Source organism: Onychostoma macrolepis, chromosome 03 (assembly GCF_012432095.1).
Source record: "Onychostoma macrolepis isolate SWU-2019 chromosome 03, ASM1243209v1, whole genome shotgun sequence".
In the NCBI taxonomy this organism is placed as follows: Eukaryota; Metazoa; Chordata; class Actinopteri; order Cypriniformes; family Cyprinidae; genus Onychostoma; species Onychostoma macrolepis.
The window spans coordinates 16,158,257-16,177,825 of record NC_081157.1 but is presented as its reverse complement, the minus strand read 5'-3'; the positions used below and the strand labels follow the sequence as shown (position 1 = coordinate 16,177,825).

The 19,569-nt window shown below is 38.5% G+C and overlaps 1 protein-coding gene across 1 annotated transcript; it reads left to right on the top strand.

Moving 5' to 3' along the window:
* The first annotated feature begins 618 nt into the window (after window positions 1–618).
* Window positions 619–19,446, top strand: hid1a (HID1 domain containing a). Its single transcript, XM_058769656.1, has 19 exons — window positions 619–796; window positions 1,910–2,059; window positions 3,743–3,913; window positions 4,351–4,473; window positions 4,847–4,953; window positions 5,174–5,290; window positions 6,783–6,990; window positions 7,142–7,198; window positions 7,292–7,432; window positions 7,517–7,607; window positions 9,187–9,338; window positions 9,444–9,522; window positions 9,844–10,008; window positions 14,315–14,542; window positions 14,675–14,820; window positions 14,898–14,990; window positions 16,843–16,934; window positions 17,015–17,173; window positions 18,435–19,446. The coding sequence occupies exons 1-19, from the start codon at window positions 731–733 to the stop codon at window positions 18,496–18,498; spliced, it is 2,409 nt and encodes an 802-aa protein (XP_058625639.1). The 5' UTR covers window positions 619–730; the 3' UTR covers window positions 18,499–19,446.
* The last annotated feature ends 123 nt before the right edge of the window (window positions 19,447–19,569 follow it).

The following is a 19,569-nucleotide window of genomic DNA, read 5'->3' as shown; positions in this document are numbered from 1 at the left end:
TAAGTCCGTTTTCCTTTCTGACTTGCATAAAGACCCAGTATGACATACGTAAAACGCATTTATGACAGCTGATGTTTCATTTTAACGCTGAATGACTAAACATTTGATTACTAAAGTGTAAAAATGCGTTGGTTTTCATGAGAGTCGCGAGGTTTTTCCAGAATCTGCTTCATATCCGAATTTCCTTTTTTGCTCCATGTCCAATGCTTTTTGTCACTCCGATTTTATTAAAAAGCAAATGCTATTACTTCAATTAAGTTTGAATGGGTTGCGATGCCTGTGAAAAGTAAAAGATTCAGCTAAACAGTGTTTTCCTAGCAACCGCCGAGTGCGTTTGGAATTTATGAATCCTACTATGGTAAGTTTGGCAGAGGCCTGGCTTATGAATATTAATTTGAGCCGACTGACGTTGCTTGGTAACCTCTAGTTACGAAACCTAAGTAATATTCAGGAGCCCTGCTGTGTTATCAAGGCTTCACAGCTGACTGAGCTGAGGGCCGCTTACTGTCGCTCAGAGCCCTTTAGCCAATCAGTTACGCCTACTGGCCTGACGTCACACTGTCTAATTAATATTCATGAGGCCGCCCTGACCATAGTGGGCCCGTTAGATCCTCATCCCGGAAGTTTGTGTCTTTAGCGCAGCTCCGCCGCCTCCGCAGATGACACACGCAAAGGAGGAGGTGACAGGGATTAGACCAGAGGCTCATCAATAAACGATCATATCAGAAAAATGGGAAATACGGACTCGAAGCTGAATTTCAGGAAGGCGGTGATACAGCTGACCACAAAAACACAGGTTTGTGTCTTCGGTGTTATTCGAGGCTGTTATTAGGAGCGCCTGTGTGTTTCCAGATGGAGACTGCGCCTCGGACCAGACCTCTGCAACACCTCACATCTCACAAAATCAGTGGAATAAAAGCAGAATCTAGTCTTCATATACTGCGTATGGCTGCGTTAATCACTGGTATTTAAATCAGAATAATGATGCTGGTATTTGCCCATAATAAGACAGGTGTCATGCGTTTATCTGCAGATGGAAATAAATATCTGCGTTATGTTGCCTCTCCATTTTTTTAAAGAATTATAATGCTATCGTTTTAATTTATTACAATGTTATTTATTTATATCATTTTTGAATCTAGGTGAAAATGCAGTATCCGCTAAACCTTTTTTTTTTTTTTTTTTTTACGCAGAGCTAAACTGCATGCGAAGACATATCTTTAATATAACTGTATTTTATGTATTATTTTCTTTCAGGTGTTTTAAGTATAAACCTCTCTAAATAAATTAAAACTAAAGTTGTATATCTTGTTTTGCACCATTTATTTGAGGTTTTTTATTTGTTGGCTTGTTTGCTTGCTTGTTTTTTTTGTTTGTTTTTTAAGTTTTTGTATATGTAGAAATCATAAAATCAAATGATGACGTATGTTAGATCCCACCCCTCCTGACGTGGTCTTTTTTTATTTATTTATTTAATTGACAAGTCATCCAAAAATATTTCAATAATAAGTGTATAGGGGTAGTTGAGAAATAAAATGGAATATATTATTTAAAAATATCCTATTTAGTCTGAGCCCACAAAACTGCATGTATAATAGTTATATAAAAATCAGTAAAATTTTGTTTAAAACAGTTTTTAGAGGATAATACCAATGTCACACCTGACATGTCAAAACTGTCATTTTTAAACAGGATTTTAACTGGAAATAAGAAATGATCAACTGTTTCTTGTTCTCTGCAGGGTTAACATGCATTGTTATTTTTTAACTTAATTAAATATTGATGCGATTTATGAATTCAGGGTTTGGATCATCCCAGCTGTTGCTTCAGTCATGTGTCTGTGTGTGTGTGTGTGTTAAAAGGATTTACATATGCATTAAAAGCGTATCCTCCTCACCCTCCCCTATAGCCCGTGGAAGCCACGGATGACGCGTTCTGGGATCAGTTCTGGGCTGATACTGCTACCACCGTGCAGGATGTGTTTGCCCTGCTGCCCGCCGCCGAGATCCGAGCCGTCCGGGAGGAATCCCCCTCCAATCTGGCAACACTGTGTTACAAGGTAGCCTTCAGTATGGCTCTCTGTGCTGAAATATGACACCTGTTACATACGTGTAGCATTAACATTGATTCAGTCATTAGAGAAAGTGCCTCATCAATAATAGGCAGTGATTGTGTGAGTTTAAAGTTGTTGGTGGGACAGGAAAACAGCTGGCGCTTTCCCCTTCCTGTCTCAATCCCTGGGCTTCCTGTTTGAGGCTGCCCATCAGAAAGAAAACATGATTAGAAATCTTCGTAGTCTTCAAGTGCACAACCTGCCAGAGGAGCTCACAAAAGAGAGAAGTGTTGCTTTACTGTGTACTGAAGGAATAAAAGCACGACATCAGACCATAAGTAAAGAGATTATATTGTGTAACAATATTTAAAAATGATTTAAGGTGTATGCACATGTACTCTGTTTAGTTTCATAATGGCCCCAAATGTATTTGACACTTATCTGAATGTTTCAATAACAAAAGGACATCAAAGTGAACGTCATTTATTTTAAAGAAAAATAACACACTTTTCGTACAAAACATTTTTTATAGTTTTATAGATATATGGTTTAGTATACACTGCCGTTCAAAAATTTGGGGTTACTAATTAAAAAAAATAATAATAATTTAGACTTTTATTCAGCAAGGACACTTTAAAGCAATCAATAGAGACGTTAAAGATTTTATAAAGTTGAAAAGATTTCTGTTTCAAAATAAATGCTTTGTTTTTGTCCAACAAAGAATCCTTTTAAAAAGTATTACATTTTCTATTGAAATATTAAGCAGCATGACTGTTTTTAACACTGATAATAATCTGAAATGTTTCTTTAGCGGCAAATCATCATATCAGAATGATTTCTGAAGGATCATGTGACCCTGAAGACTGGAGTAATGATGCTGAAAATTCAGCTTTGCGTCACATGAATAAATGACATTATAAAATATATTTAATAAAAAACTGTTACTTTAAATTGTAATAATGTTTCTCAATGATTAAGCAAAAGAGACATCTTTTAAAAATATTTTAAAAAATCTCGCCAGCCCCAATTTATGCATTTAAAGTGCATTTTTAGTGAACACATTATGCCACATTGTGTTTGTCAAACATTGATTAGTGGATCATATTCATAGTTAATATGATGAATTTTACATATTCATCATAGTTTAGATTTTTTTAGAAATCAAATATAATATCTGCCATCCTATATTTTACTCTGAAGTTTTCTTTTAAACAATAAGAAATTTAATTATGATTGTTTTTTTAATGATTGGACCTTTATTTTAATAAATATAAGGTGTACATTTAGGGTCTCTTTTTGTTTTTTTAAATTGCGCTTCTGCGCACGTCTAATACATTTCTATTTTTATTTTATGTGAATGTATGTGTATCTATTTAAATGTGTACGTGTATGTTTGGGTATACAGTATATGTATGCATATGTATATCCTATTATTATTGTTTTGAATGTATTTTTACAAGCATTTGTATCTTGGTTTTATGTTTTTACTTGCAATTTCACCTCCTGATCTACTTTCTGGATTACTTCAGTCTTCGTAAAGGAAATAAACTTCAAAACTCAAAAACCCGACGTTCTGATATTTTAACATTTTTCAGGTGACCGTGAGACTACATGTTTTGGCATGACATGTTTCATGTTCATACTGTCTTCTGTATGTTTTGTCATGAGTGTATCTGTGTATTTCCACAGGCGGTGGAGAAGTTGGTTCAGGGAGCCGAGTCCGGTTGCCCCACAGAGAAGGAGAAGCAGATCGTGCTGAACTGCGCTCGTATGCTCTCTCGAATCCTGCCCTACATCTTTGAGGACCAGGACTGGAGAGGCTTCTTCTGGTCCACCATCCCTGGCGCTGGCAGAGCGGGGGTGAGGAGGACGCACTAAAAAATAACCACTGAGTGCTATCAACTCACCTTCTTGTTTGGAGTTCACAAAAACTGGTTGATATTCAGTAGTGTGACTTCAAGGTTGTGTTTAAGTGCATTCAAAAATAGCAGTTTAGGATTATGAAACACACTCAAATGAATTTCCCTCAGCAAAGGTGATATGTTCACACAAGCACATTTATTCATTTTTATCATAAGTTATGTCCTAGTTGTGGATGGTTATTTGCTCTAAGAGAAATCTAAATTGCTAACAATAGATTCCAACCCTTTCTGCATTGTCAGATTTTAAATATTACCATCAAATAATCATTATAACCAAATGAAACATACATTATAAGTAAAAAAAAAACAAAAAACATAATAATTACATTTAAAAATTAACAGTAAGTATTTTTTTTTACGCTTGTCTCTGCATAGATGGATGATATGGAGGAAGAAGATGAAGGCGCCCGTCCGCTGGCAGAGTCTCTTTTATTGGCTGTGGCTGACTTGCTCTTCTGTCCAGACTTCACTGTTCAGAGCCACAAGAAAGGAAGACCTGTGAGTTCACTTCTGTCTGTCCGTCAAAATGGATAGTAACAGAAGGAAACATTAGATTTTGTAGTCCAACATCTGTACAAGTTACATTTTTATAGAGTGAAACCTTGATGGTATTGCTAAGGCAGGGCTTTAAAAAGGAACTATACATTTTATCAATGTTTTTTAAATGCACCTTTTTAAAAATGTATTATTCAATCAATATCCACTTTTTAAGGCTCAAGCACTAATATAAAATATATAAAGAGATGGCTAAATGGCTAAAAACACACTCTTCCATCTACACTTGTCCCACTAGCACTCTCTATTATTTTTCTATACTATCTACTTTTTATTCATTTTATTTATTATAAAAAATAATGTGTCTTACGTACAGGACTCGGTTGAAGACATGCAGTCGCTGGACAGCTGTGAATACATCTGGGAGGCTGGAGTGGGTTTCGCTCAGTCGCCCCCTCTCAACTACATCCACGATATCAACAGGTGAGAGCAGTTCCCACAGCCACATGTGTGTTTACTTGAGTTTCCATGGTGAGCTTTTAATCAGTAACCACACAAGACATTTAAAAGCCCGCACCTGTTTTTCCACCCAAACCCGAGATTGAGATCAGTTATTTAGAGATCAAATGAGTAGTTTATATGTGTTCACCGTCCAGTGGTGCATGTTTCACTCCTCTCTGTGTGTGTGTGTGTGTGTTTATAGGACTGAGCTGTTGAGGTTACTGCTCACCTGTTTCTCAGAGGCCATGTATCTGCCGCCAACATCTGATAACAGTATTCTCAACCCCTGGGTCACCTTCTTCTGTTCCACTGAAAACAGGTCAGTATGACACGCAAAAGACGAGAGCACAAACACAACACTCCCCAATTAAACACCCGGAGACTTACTAGTGCTGTTTGCTAAGTTAAGTCTCTAATCCTGAGTATTACACGCTAGTTTGTAAACTTCAGTGTGGGCGCTTTTGATTTGGGCCTGGAGGAAACCGTCTAGCAAACAGCCAGCAACATCCACTAAAACCACTCAGAACACCACAGCCACGCTAAAAAAGAAAACTGAAAAAAAAAAGTCTTACTTTGTATTTTTTCAGTGCATTCTTAAATCAGGATATGTTTACTTAAAAGGAAAATGACGTAAGATATCGGGTCTTGTTTTCTGAAAAATGTATCAAAAGTTTATGCTAAAAAAAAAACAAATCCATCAGTTGATATGAACTTTATTCAAAGGGAAAACAAGGATATTTTTTTCACCCATTTGCAGGTGTTTTGTCTTGTTTTAAGATCTCTTGTTAATTTTTATATATTTTTCAGAATGCAAGCATCTCTTCCTTCACTGCAAAAAAATGATTTTGTTACTTAACATATTTGACTTGTATTCTAGTACAAATATCTAAACATGTTTAAAATCAAGATACATTTACTTGAGAAGAAAAATGACTTTAGATATTAAGATATTAAGTCTTGTTTTCTGAAGAATTTATACAAATTTTGCTAGTTTTTGTTTGAAACAAGAAAAAAATATCTGCCAGTGGTGGAAGAAAAATAATGTTCATTCAAAGGGAAAACAAGATCATTTTTCCTGCCTTATTGGCATATATTTTTTCTCATTTTAATAAAAACCCTTCTTAATTTTGAAAACAAGGCTTAATATCTTCAGCCATTTTGCTTCACAAGTAAATGTATTTAGAGAAGAATGTTAGGATATTTGTAATGGGGAAAAAAAATATTTTTTTTGCAGCGTTACCTTTAAATATGTTTTATTCCACAGTATACCACCTTTCAATTAACATTCAAATAATAACATGTATATGAGTGTATGTCATAGCTGAAAGGTTTATCAAATTTTTATGCATGTAGGAAGTAGGAACACAACACTTGCGTGTGCTGGCATAAATCTTTCAAGATATCATATGATTTAAAAAAATACGTTTTTGCTTAAAACAAGAACAAATAAGGACTGTCACAAGATTTCTTACCCCCTTGGCAGATATTTTGTGTAAATATGTTAATGTTGATAACATTTTCAGAAAATGGAACTTGATATGTTTTGTCATTTTGCTTTTCAATTCATTGTATGTTGATTTAAGAATGTTTACATGTTTGTACTGGATAATAAGATAAAAACACTGAGTAAGAAAATCAATTTTCAGTGAACACCCTAGCATCAAGCTAACATCATCTTAGCAACCATCCAAAACTCCCTAGTAACTGCATAGCAACACCACACCAACCCTACCGGTAAACACCACTCACATTGTCTTCAGCAATATAAAAGTGCTGTAAACATCTTTGTTCTGCAAACATGTTTGTTTCAGACACGCTCTGCCTCTCTTCACCTCCCTGCTGAACGTGGTGTGCGCATATGACCCGGTGGGCTACGGGATCCCCTACAACCACCTGCTCTTCTCTGACTACCGTGAGCAGCTGGTGGAGCAGGCCGTGCAGATCCTCATAGTGACTCTGGAGCACGAGGGCGGACAGCCGTACCGCCCACCCTCCCCCTCCAGCATGGAAGACCAGGATGTAAGCACATCACGCCCCATAATGTACACAACATCCACTCACATACAGCAAGTGTCAATAAAAGTTAAAGGATCAGGATAGACAGAATGAATAATAATAGTCTAAAGGTCATTGTGTGAGCTATACCTTCTCTTTTTCTTTTTATTCGTAGTCTGTTGGTCCAAATAACCTGTTTGTGAATTACCTGTCCAGAATTCACAGGGAGGAGGTACGGAGAGCCTTCATCTTAGAGTATATAAAGAAAATACGAAGAAACTGCATTGTTCTCTTGATGTTTGAGCTGTTTTCCTTGTGTCTGCAGGATTACGACTTTGTGTTGAAAGGTTTGGCACGCCTGCTGACCAACCCACTCACTCAAACATACCTGCCCAACTCAACCAAAAAGATCCAGTTTCACCAGGAACTGCTGGTCCTCTTCTGGAAACTCTGTGACTTCAACAAAGTAAGAGATTAGGTGCTTAAATACAGTCATCTGCAAATAATGACGGTGAAAATTCACACTTATTTCCTGTTTTTTCTGTTGCAGAAATTCCTGTTCTTTGTGCTGAAGAGCAGCGATGTGTTGGACATATTAGTGCCTATCCTGTTTTACCTGAACGATGCCCGAGCCGATCAATGTAAGTGTGCCGAATGGAAGATTTTAAAGACATACTTCACCCATAAATGAAAATTAGGTCATCGTTTACTCATCCTATGTCTTTCCAAACACATAAGACTTCCATTCATCTTCAGAGAACAATCCTTCCCTCATCCTTTTTGCCTATCCATTTAAGGTCTACCCTATTGAAAAAAAAAAAAACAGAATATGCTGGTTAGGTATGTTTTGAAGCATGGCTGCTGGTTTAAGCTGGTTTTGGTTCCTTGCCGCTTTAGCCTCTGGCTTGCTTAGCTGGGGATGCTTCATTTCCAGCGATATCGTCGACTTAATTACACAGATACTATTTAAACTGAACTGAGCTAGACAATGACATCTCTGAATTCAATAATGAAATGCCTTTAACTGAAAATTGAGTGTTTAATCTTGTCATTTTACATTATTGACTCACTGTTTTCCTATTTTGATATTGGAAAGTGCTTTGACACAATCTGTATTGTTAAAAGCGCTATATAAATAAAGGTGACGTGACTTGACAATATATTAATGAACATTTTTAAAGTGTCAAAGTTTTGGCAGAATGGACTTTCAGTCGCTGGACAGAAATTTCTCAGGTTTCATTAAAGGGGTCATGAACTGCCTCTGTTTTTTTTATTTTACTGTACTCTTCTCTGAGGTCCACTTATAATGTTATCAAGACTTTTACATCAAAAAACAACATCATTTAGAAATAATAGGCTATTTTCTGTCCTGTTTTTGACCCTCTTCATCAGAACAATCTGTTTAAATATGTGTGGCGGATTGTAGACTCGGAAGTAAACGCCCACTGCTATGATTGGCTAATAGTTGTGTATGTTTGACAGCCTACATCCTTCACTGATGGACGCTGCTGTGATTCAGGTCAAAAATGCATAATACTCTTGTATCTAATGATCTGTTTAACAGAAAAGGTAATAGTGATCAAGTAATGAAAACAGTTACTCACACTTGTTGCGACATTACTGACGGATCCAATATAGTCAGCACAGCATTGTCTTTTAGTTTCAATCTTTCTGAAAACCCTGCGCCAATTGTGCCTCGTTTGTAAATGAATCTGCAGTAAAATGAAGCTAACAAAGACCGAGTTCTTACGGACGCAGATGTCTGGATCTTCATTAAAAATAAAGTTCATTCATTCTTTTCTAACGTTGGGATCAGAAGGAAGGCAATGCATAGACTGTTTTTTTGTTTTTTTCAAAACTTGGCACTGCACAGTTAAGGGAATTTTGGTTTCTCAGTTCTTGACCCCTTATTCATTTATTTTTCAAAGATTAACTGAAGTCTTACGGGTTTGGAACAACATGAGGGGTGTAAATGATGACATAACTTTCATTTTTGAGTGAACTATACCTTTAAGGGGGACACTTTATTATTTATTCCCCTTCAAGTCCACCTATAAAGGTTTCTTACATCAAAAATTAATTATTTAGTTTTTATGAATATTTTTCAGTCTTACTGAACCTAGAAACAGCCTGTTTTTGTTTCTGTACCTTTTAAGATCTCTATGTAAATGGATTCTGTAATGAGCTCTTGATGTTGTTGTTTTGTTTGTTGAACTTCAGCACGGGTCGGCCTCATGCACATCGGCGTCTTCATTCTGCTGCTTCTGAGCGGAGAGAGGAACTTCGGTGTGCGTCTGAACAAGCCGTACTCGCTTCATGTCCCTATGGACATCCCTGTGTTCACGGGCACACACGCCGACCTGCTCATCGTGGTGAGGCGCATGTCTGCTTCAGTTTTACAATTCACATAAGTGTCTGGTTTAACCATAGAAACATATATGTTGTTTTAAACTTCTAAAAACCGGTTATGTTTGAAGGTTTTCCACAAGATAATAACCAGTGGCCATCAGCGTTTACAGCCTCTCTATGACTGCCTGCTCACTATTGTGGTGAATGGTGAGTATTAAGAGTGTCTGGGTTTGCACAGGGCTTTACTTGGATTCAGATTGTAATCTGTTGTTACGTCAGAAAAAAAAGAAAAAACAAAACTGGAGGTGACCATTATTCCATTTAGGGTGAGGTCATTTTCATCAAAGAGGACAAGTCCAGTTGGTTTCCTGAGATCAAAAAGGGCTTTATTTGAAATGGAATGGTCAGATTAATGTCGAATGAATGCTTACTGCAAAAAAAACCTTTCATCTGTGTAGTTTGGTGCCTGACAGTCAAGCGCTGTGTTCTTTGCGTCCTTTTGTCACATAATACCTTGTCCATGTTTAGTGTCTCCCTACCTGAAGAGTCTTTCCATGGTTGCGGCCAACAAGCTCCTTCATCTCTTGGAGGCGTTCTCCACCAACTGGTTCCTGTTTTCTGCACCTCAGAACCACCATCTGGTCTTCTTCCTGCTGGAGGCCTTCAATAACATCATTCAGTACCAGTTCGATGGTAAGATTGACGCTCTTGTTCATCTTTGCAAGATAAATTCTCATTTTGAAGGACCTTTTAGACATTCTCTTGCTTTTCTGCCAAATCTGTTTATATAAGTCCATGTGGTACTTTTGCAAATTATTAATGTACATGTTGTGGTCTGGCTCCTAAAAGGTTACATAAAGATGACTCCAAACAGGGTCAGAAATAAACTTTTCCATGGAGTTGTTCTCCAGTGGCATTTATTGCCTTCGTAAGGGCAATTAATGTAATTACCTTATTATCTAATTACCTTAGTGACTGTGTTGTAATTTATGCCAAATACTTAAATGTAACCAGTTCCTCTTCAGGAACTCGAGCTGCGTCCGAAAACGCTAGGGGAATGCCTCCAGCGTGAGCGGCTCTGAATATCGTGTGCAATCTATCCAATGGATGGGTGAGATGTCACGGACGGGGTGACGTAATGACCAGGTGGTATAAAAGCACGTGCGGTGAAACCGGCGTCAGCTTTTTGTCATTCAGCAAGCGCTCTGTGTGTGTATTGTCTATTCAATCTGTTTTAAGTCTTATTTGGTGTTGTCGTCTCAAAGAGACATTATAAGGGTGCGAGCAGCGTAGTACAAGCTGTAGATCCAGTTTCACCAGGAACTGCTGGTCCTCTTCTGGAAACTCTGTAGCTGCGGAGCGGCGTCGGCGCTCGTGGGGTTCGCAAGTGGATCTGTTGGAGGGAATGGAGACGGGCGAGTCCCTATCTCTTTCCCCACCCATCAGATTCGGCGACCGTGCTCCAGGATCGGAAGCCAGCTCGGCGGTTACTTCTCCCGGGGAATGGACTCGGCGAGGCTCCGCCCCCTCAGTCGTCCCAGTATGAGGAGCTGTTGGAGTTGATGACTCGTGCTGTGGCCAAGTTAAAAATCGACTGGCCGGCCGAGGAGCAAGCAGAGCCGCAGACAAGCAGACTGGATGAACACTTTCTGCAAACGAAGCAATCACCTCCAACACGGAGCCTGCCATTCTTCCCCGATCTCCACACCGAGGTGTCGAGATCGTGGGCTAGACCTTTTTCGGCCAGCATCTTCATCCCCTCTTCAGATTACTACGGTAATGTGGGGGGATTGAATGATTGCGGTTATAGAGCGGTGCCTCGGGTGGAACACGCTCGCGAGCTATCTGTCCCCAGACGCTGCGTCATCTCTAAAGGCTCTGTCCTTGCCTTCCAAGCCATTGCATACAACCTCAACGCTGGTAGACAAGGTGTACATGGCGGCTGGTCAGGCTGGTGCATGTCTGCACACCATGTCGGTTTTGCAGGCATACCAGGCTGATCTAGCTTAAAGAGCTAGATGAGCGCGAGGCAATGACATCACAGAGCTCAGGCTGATTTGGCTCTTCGCGCCACCAAGGAGACCGCCCGTGCTATTGGGCGGTCTATGGCAGCGCTGGTGGCAGCTGAGAGGCATCTGTGGTTGACCCTGTCTGACATCAGAGAGAAGGACAGGGTCTTCCTCCTGGACGCCCCGCTTGCGCCTTCTGGCCTGTTCGGCGACGCCGTCGTACTTCAGGCTAAGAAGTCCTTGGCTAAAAAGCCCTGACGCCCATGGCCCAGGGCTTATGAGGGTAGCCCCCTCTGGCGAAGAGCGGCGTTCACCGCAGTGCACGGTGCCCATTCCTCCTCAGTGCCCTCAGGAGATCAGGCTGCTAACCCTGCCACGTGCAGTGTTCCAGGGCGCAGTGATCTCCAGCGAGTACACATCTCAGTTTCTTCCGGCCGGAAACGTAGCAGAGCTGAGATGCTCGCCACCCCTTCGGGGGTCTCTAGAGCAGCTGGTTCGGCCGTCTCCTGCTGGGAGCTCCTTGTCGCCGCGTAACGCTAGTGACAGACGCGTCCCTCACCGGTTGGGGTGCGGTCATGAGTGACCACCCTGCCCACGGTCTGTGGAGTGGTCGCCATCTCACTTGGCATATCAATTGTCTGGAGATGCTGGCCGTGTTTCGAGCTCGGAAACACTTTATCCCAGACCTGAGAGATCACCATGTGTTGGTGCGTCTCTTATATCAACCCACTCCACCTTGAAGGTTTATGTGGCAGCGATATCGGCCTACCACGCCTGTCTTGGTGGGCAGACACCCCCTGGTTACACGTTTCCTCCGCGGTGCGCTGAGGCTAAGGCCCCCAGTACGGTCTCGTATTCCTCCTTGGGACCTGGCTGTGGTGCTCGAAGCTCTCTGTAGGCCTCCCTTCGAGCCTATTGAGGAGATTTCCGATCGCCATCTCACTCTGAAGGTCACTTTCCTTCTCTTCTCTCAAGAGAGTTGGGGATCTTTAGGCCCTCTCAGTGGCCCCTACTCACTTGGACTTTGCGCCTGGCATGGCCAAAGCCTTTCTATACCCTAGAACAGGGTATGTCCCGAAGGTCTCCTCCTCTGCACCACGGCCAATCGTACTGCAGGCCTTCTGTCCTCCTCCCCTTCGGGAGTCTGACCAGCAAAAGCAAAACTGTATGTGTCCAGTGCGAGCACTGGACGCATACGTCCACAGAGCTGGCATGTGGAGAAGGGCGGACCAACTGCTGGTATGCTATGGTTCCCCTAAGAGAGGTCCCGAGGCCATACTTCCGGCATCCCTGCCAGCGCTTGCTTCATTCCTAGAAGCTGACGCCAGTTTCACCGCACGTACTTTTATACCGGCTGGTCATTAGGTCACCCCGTCCGTGACGTCTCACCCATCCATTGGATAGATTGCACACGATATTCAGAGCCGCTCACGCTGGAGGCATTCCCCTAGCGTTTTCGGACTCAGTGTCTCGTTCCCTCGAGGAACTATGGTTACATACGTAACCTGAGGCGTTTTTTCAAACAGTCAGAATAGACTGTTGCCAATTAAATTTTTGTCATTCTTACACTGCAATGGTGGAACAGAGGCTCTGATATGGCATTTATGTTTATTAACAAAGACATTTACATAAAGTAAATATTCTGCATGAAGTATATAAATAGTTATAAAGTATATAAAAATGTTTATTCAAACTGGGAATAAATTATATACAGAAAGTGATTAAAAACACTCCCTATCACTATAGTGGTTCATGACTTCAGTCTAGCTCTGTTCTGCACTCTCATTCGCGCCAAAATTTTGCGTTCAGTGTGAAAAGGCCTTCACAAAAACTCCAGTTATAATCACTGAAGCTGTCTACGCGAATCTCTTAATTACATTGTATCTGTACTTTATTGTTTATAATGAGAAATTTTGCAAGAGTAATTTCAATATAATTTCAATTTTTTTCAATTTTTCAATTTTTTCAATTTTTCAATTTCAATTTTATAATTTCATAATTTCAAGCTGTAAACGTGAGCTTTGAAACAGACTCAATCTTCAGCGGTGACTAATCTAAACGCCTCTGATTGGCCATTGCATTCATAAGCTCAACAGAAATGTGTGTGATTGGTTATAATGCTCAACACTTCAAAAGAAATCAAATGCAACATGAGGAAATTCTGCAATCTACACTTTTTATTTCATTTTCATTTAATTTATTTCATTTTTTTTATTTCTTTTTTGGCGTTTTTTGACTTTATGATGAAAGGATAGTTTAGAGTTTACAGGAAGAGAGGAAAGGGGTGGGATCAAGAAAGGTCCTTGAGCCGGGATTCGAACTCAGGATGCTGTAACGCAACAGCACTGTATGACCTTCATTTTCACATTTAACTTTAATCATGACAGACGTAATAAATTTTGTTTAATTTTGCAGTACACGTTTTTGCAGTATCTCGAATTTGGCAGGCATTTTTGATCACTGTGATAGTCATTTCCATTAATTTCATTGATGTGCATGTTCTACAGATCCTATATTGAGTCACTGTTATCTTTTTCACTGTTGTACTGGTTTAATTCTGTAAATGTGAAAAAAAAGAATTGTCTTGTAAACCAGGGAAGTAAAATAACGGGGAGGAAGCAGATGACTATGGCCCAGTTATATCATAGACAGGTTTTGGGTAAAGCCCAGAGCATTTTATTAGATGATTCCCACCCTATGTATCATGAGTTTCACCTTCTCCCTTCTGGCATTCGGTATAGGACCCCTATTAGTAAAACAAATCGATTTAGACATTCATTTATCCCCTTAGCTGTAAAGTTTAAAATTTAAGATAAGTTTTTAGGAAGGAAACTGAGTGTGCTTTTTGTATTGTGTGTTTTGTTGTTTTATGTGAAATGCTTGTATGCTGCAACCAAATTGCCTTTGGGAAATGAATAAAGATGAACTGAACCGAACCGAACTGAGCTAATTTCTTCCCCTGACCCCAACTCTTATAATGTTTTGTTCAGGTAACTGTAATTTGGTGTACGCCATCATTCGGAAGCGCAACGTCTTCCATCAACTGGCCAACCTGCCCTCCGACCCCAGCACCATTCAGAAGGCCTTGCAGAGGAAGAGGAAATCTCCAGACGCTATTTCTCGCACCAGCTCGCAGGAGACGGTGTCCATGGAGGGCTCACGGCCGGCTGTGCCTGCTGAGCCCGGCACTCTGAAGACCAGTCTGGTGGCCATGCCAGGTAGCTTTGCTCATTGGTTTGTTTACATGTACTGCATGCTAAATGTTAGTATTAGTGAAGACCAGTTGCTATCTATGAGACAGTGGCACTTTGTGTGTGAGTTGCTTTGATAGACAGGCTAACTCTCTTCAGGCATCGATAAACTGACGGAGAAGTCCCAGGTTTCAGAAGACGGTACTATGGTAGCTGTGCCACTGACCGAACCCCCACAAACCCCTGAACACAGCGCTGCGGCTGGAACCAGCGACACAGAGTCCATCTCAGGAAGAGAAAATGAGGTTAGAGGAGCAGGCACACAATCGCATCCACGACTAGCTCTTCAAATGAAGGTTGTAACAGTGTTGCTTCTTCCCAGGATGTCTTCTACACTGAGGCAGAGATGGCAAGGAGACGTCTGTCCAGCTCATCATCGTCTGCCATCAGCCACTGGAATCCTAAGCCAGACTGGGTAAGAAGACCTTCCTCATCACATTCTGATCAGTGTCCTACAAGGGTCATTTTTAACCGCTGTGTCAAGAAACTGTTTACCCATAAATGCAAATGGTCATTATTTACTCTCCCTCATGTTATTCCGATTCTCTATGTTCCATGGAACAGTAAAGGACATGGCTAAATAAAGATTTGTCAAATTTTCTCACTTTGTTTTCCACGGAAAAAATGACAGTTTACAGGTTTGGAGCAACATGAAGGTGAGTAAATAATGACCAAATTTTCCTCTTTGGGTCATCTGAGTCCTGTAATATAGTTTATCTTATTCCATGTTTTAAAGAATTCATACTTTACTCTGGCCCCCGGGTCAGGATTTGAAGTTTCACATTCTACATTTATAATCCCTTAAAGTTCTTGATCAAATTTGCATTTGTAACAGGTTAATAACTTAGATTGGGCAAGTACAACATGCAATGAGCATGTAACCTGTTTTATTAACAGTTTATGATGTAAGTGTACACTTCTTGAACCAGGAATCAAAATGATTTTCAGTAGATTATAGTATACATTTTTGCATTTGTGTTGAGTAGTATTTGTTTGTTTTTTTTCATTCTGATAAAGAGAAAAAGAAAAAAAATGAAATCTGATGATTATTTTGAATAGATGGCGATAAACATTAAAGTCTTTTGAACTTGTTTTTATATATAGTAAGTAAAAAATATAAAACTAATATATTTTTTTATTTTTATTTATTTTTTATTAGGTGAACATTCTACTTTCATTTTATAACAAATTTAGATTTTGGTGAGCTTTAGCTTTTTTGGCTTTTTAGGTGAAATTAAATTTATATTGATCAGGATTAAGTAACATTTGGGTTTATGTCTAAAGAAAATATATTGATTATGCATATGGCCTTTATTATAAATAGTGCTGTCAAATGATTAATCACGATTAATCGCATCCAAAATAAAAGTTTTTGTTTACATAATATATGTATGTGTACTGTGTATATTTATTATGTATATATAAATACACACACACATGCATGTATATATTTCAGAAAAATATGCTATGTTTATATATTAAATATATTTATTTATTTATAATATAAATTATATGAATATGAATATAGACATGTAAATATTTTCAAAATATATACTGTTATACACAATTATATTATGCAAACAAAAACTTTTATTTTGGATGTGATTAATCGCAATTAATCATTTGACAGCACTAATTATAAATAATCTTTTTATTTTATATGAATGTTTTTGTCTTTGGGAAAATAAATATATTTGTTTAATGTTAGATCAAAATTTGAAATTTGAACCAAACCATAAATATAATTTAAGAAAACTGCTACATTTGGCTGTAAGAAAAGAGTATTTTCTTATGTTGTTGTTATTGTTTTTAGTGCAAAATCTAGGTCACCATGAAAAGAAAATTCACTTAAAATTTCTAAATGGATATTATTGATATTTTGTGAATGATTCATGCATATGTTTTATTTATTTTATTTTATTTATTTATTTTGATCAAAATATCATACAACTGTCACATGTCTGACTTCTCTAATCCTTAAGTCCTCATAAACCCTTCTTCTGCAAGCTCACATTCATCTGCCTCTGTTTTTGAGAGCAACACTCACACCTCCAAATCCAATCAACAACCGACTCATAGAACCCTGTCTGACTTTTTAAATTTGTAGATAATCCATTAAACTCGTATGCACATCACAATATGGAAAATAATGTCTGTCAGTGCTTTAGTTTCATTACGACTTTTAGAGCAACCCTAAGTTAACCATTTCCAGTATGAATAAAGCCCACGAGAGCTCTCTTCACCTGTTGTCTGCACTCATATTGCAGGTCCTGTCCTGGAAGAGCAAACTCCCACTGCAGACCATCATGCGCTTGTTGCAAGTTCTGGTGCCACAGGTGGAAAAAATCTGCATTGACAAGTAAGAGAAGAGTTTGTCATTGATAGCTGTATGTAGTTTGATTTGCTGCTGTGAAATATTACATCATGTTTTCAAATTAGGGGTCTAACGGATGAATCAGAGATCCTGAAGTTTCTTCAGCACGGCACTCTAGTGGGTCTGCTGCCTGTGCCCCATCCCATTCTTATCAGGAAATACCAGGCCAATGCAGGAACCGCCATGTGGTTTCGCACGTACATGTGGGGAGTCATTTACCTGCGGTTAGTATGACATTACAATTTGTGCTCGGTTTTTTTAGCGGGTGTTTTGAGGGAATGTAATCATAATTACGTCAATTATCATTTCAACCGAAAACATGACAGATGTTTTTAAATCCAACATATTAAACAGATCATTCATTTGATTTTATTTGTTTAAAAAAGTTGGGGGTAAAACAGGCTATTATATTTAGTCTAAAAATAAAATGTATATTTATGTTAGTTCTGGGCAACGATTAATGGCGATTAATCGCATCCAAAATAAAAGTTTTTATGTACATAATGTATGTGTGTGTACTGTGTATATTTAAATACACACACATGCATGTATATATTGATGAAAGATAGTATATGTTTATATATTAAAAAAAAAAATTGGGGGGTGCTTTTTATGCCTTTAATGGACAGGACAGTAGAGAGATGACAGGAAAGCATTGCGAAGAGAGAGGGGAGTGAGATCAGCAAAGGACCTCGAGACAGGAATCGAACTCGGCAACTGCGCTATATGTCGGCTCTAACCACAAGGCTATCGGCGCCGACGAATATATATTTATATAATATAAATTATATGACAATAAATATATACATGCAAACATTTTCTAAATATATACTGTGTGTGGGTGTCTTTTATATATATATAATACGTATATACAGTAGTACACACACATATATATTATGTACACAGAAACGTTTATTTTGGATGCGATTAATCGTTTGGCAGCACTAGATTATGTGCATTTGATTGGACTGTAAAAAGAGGACATTCATTCTATTTTTCACACAAAAATAATGCTTCTAAAAATAAGCAGAAATAAAAAATAAATAAAATTATAAAAATAAAATGATTTAAAAAGTGTAAAGTTATTTTTTCTTTTGATTTTGGGGGGGAAATACATAAATCCTGCACACTACTCAAACTTGGCATTATTATGAAATTTAAAATTCTGTATTTTTGATATAGAATTTATTGGCTGCTTAATTGGAGGTGGAGCCTTTGTCATTATTAATGAGATCTACTTTTTGTCATATAATAAAATAAAGTATTGTAGTAAGTAGTGTGTTGGATTTATGCATTTTTTTCAAATTTATAGTTGTCATTTATCCAATGCACCTATTAATGATTCAGGTTTGCGAGGCACTGTATTTTCCTTTTAATGTTGGGGTAAAATATGTCCAGCATATGTTTTTGTCAAGTTTAATTCAATTCCGCCAGGTAAATAAAATATGTTTCTGAGTTTAACATTGTTCTGTCTTTTCACTGTAGTAATGTGGATCCGCCCATCTGGTACGACACCGACGTGCGTCTCTTTGAGATCCAGAGGATGTAAGAATGAGCTGTAACCTGTTGGTCCCTGAGAACCCTCAGACTTCATCTTGCCTTGTCATTTTGCTTTATCCCATTCATAGACTGTGAGACTCCACGAGAAGTGCCCATAGCTGCCGGTCGGCCTATCGGTGGTCTGTTTGCTCTGGCTGGTGTACAGATGATAAAGTGTCTAAATATAAACCATGCACTCTGATAGTAAAAGCATACTGTGGTCAGCAGCTTAGGCAGCCCAGACATGTGAAATTCTCTCACTGTGGTTTTTATAGGAACAAGGTGCTTGTTATAAGAAGGAATACTATTTATAGTATCGAAAACCTTGTGAAAAATTTCTAAGAAGTTGTTAGATTAGAAGAATTGACAAAAGACCTCTAGATTGTATTATCACCACAAGAGGGCGATCTTGCAAAATCCTCTTTTTTGTTATCAGTAAGAACATGTGTTTACATGGATACTCCCAAATTTCACTATAGTCAGGTATCAAGAATAACTGGAAGGAAAATGAACAGAAAATCAAAAGCTGGTTTAGATTAATTCACCAGTATTCATATACATCGGGAAAATGTACAAAAAAAAAAAAGTTGTTTCCAAAGTATTATATATTGCAGTTGTTTGATGGTATAGCCAACCAATATCTCTATTTTTGTCTGCATATCAGTTTTGCTAATGAGATACTGTAAATACGGCTTGATGTTTAAAGTAGAAAAGCTGTCTACGTATATGAAAAATATGAAACTATCCAATGTTGTCAAAACGGCGAAATGATTAGCTTATGGTTACTGAATTTCTGCATATTGTTTAAAATGCCGATGACTGTAAACAATGTTTTTCTTCATTTGTGGCAGTATTTATAAGAGAGCTTGTGAAACAGGTCAAGACATTGCGTTTGTATATGTATTTTAATGTTTGTGCATTTGTGCAAAAATTGTCCAAATATATTGAGAGGATATAGAGTACAAAAACACACTTGTCGTTGTGTCACGCTTCCTGTTCAGACTATCCATAAGGAACAAAAGCACAGAAAACAGAGTACAGTTTGCTCATTTTAATCTGGGTACACAGTGACCAGAATAAA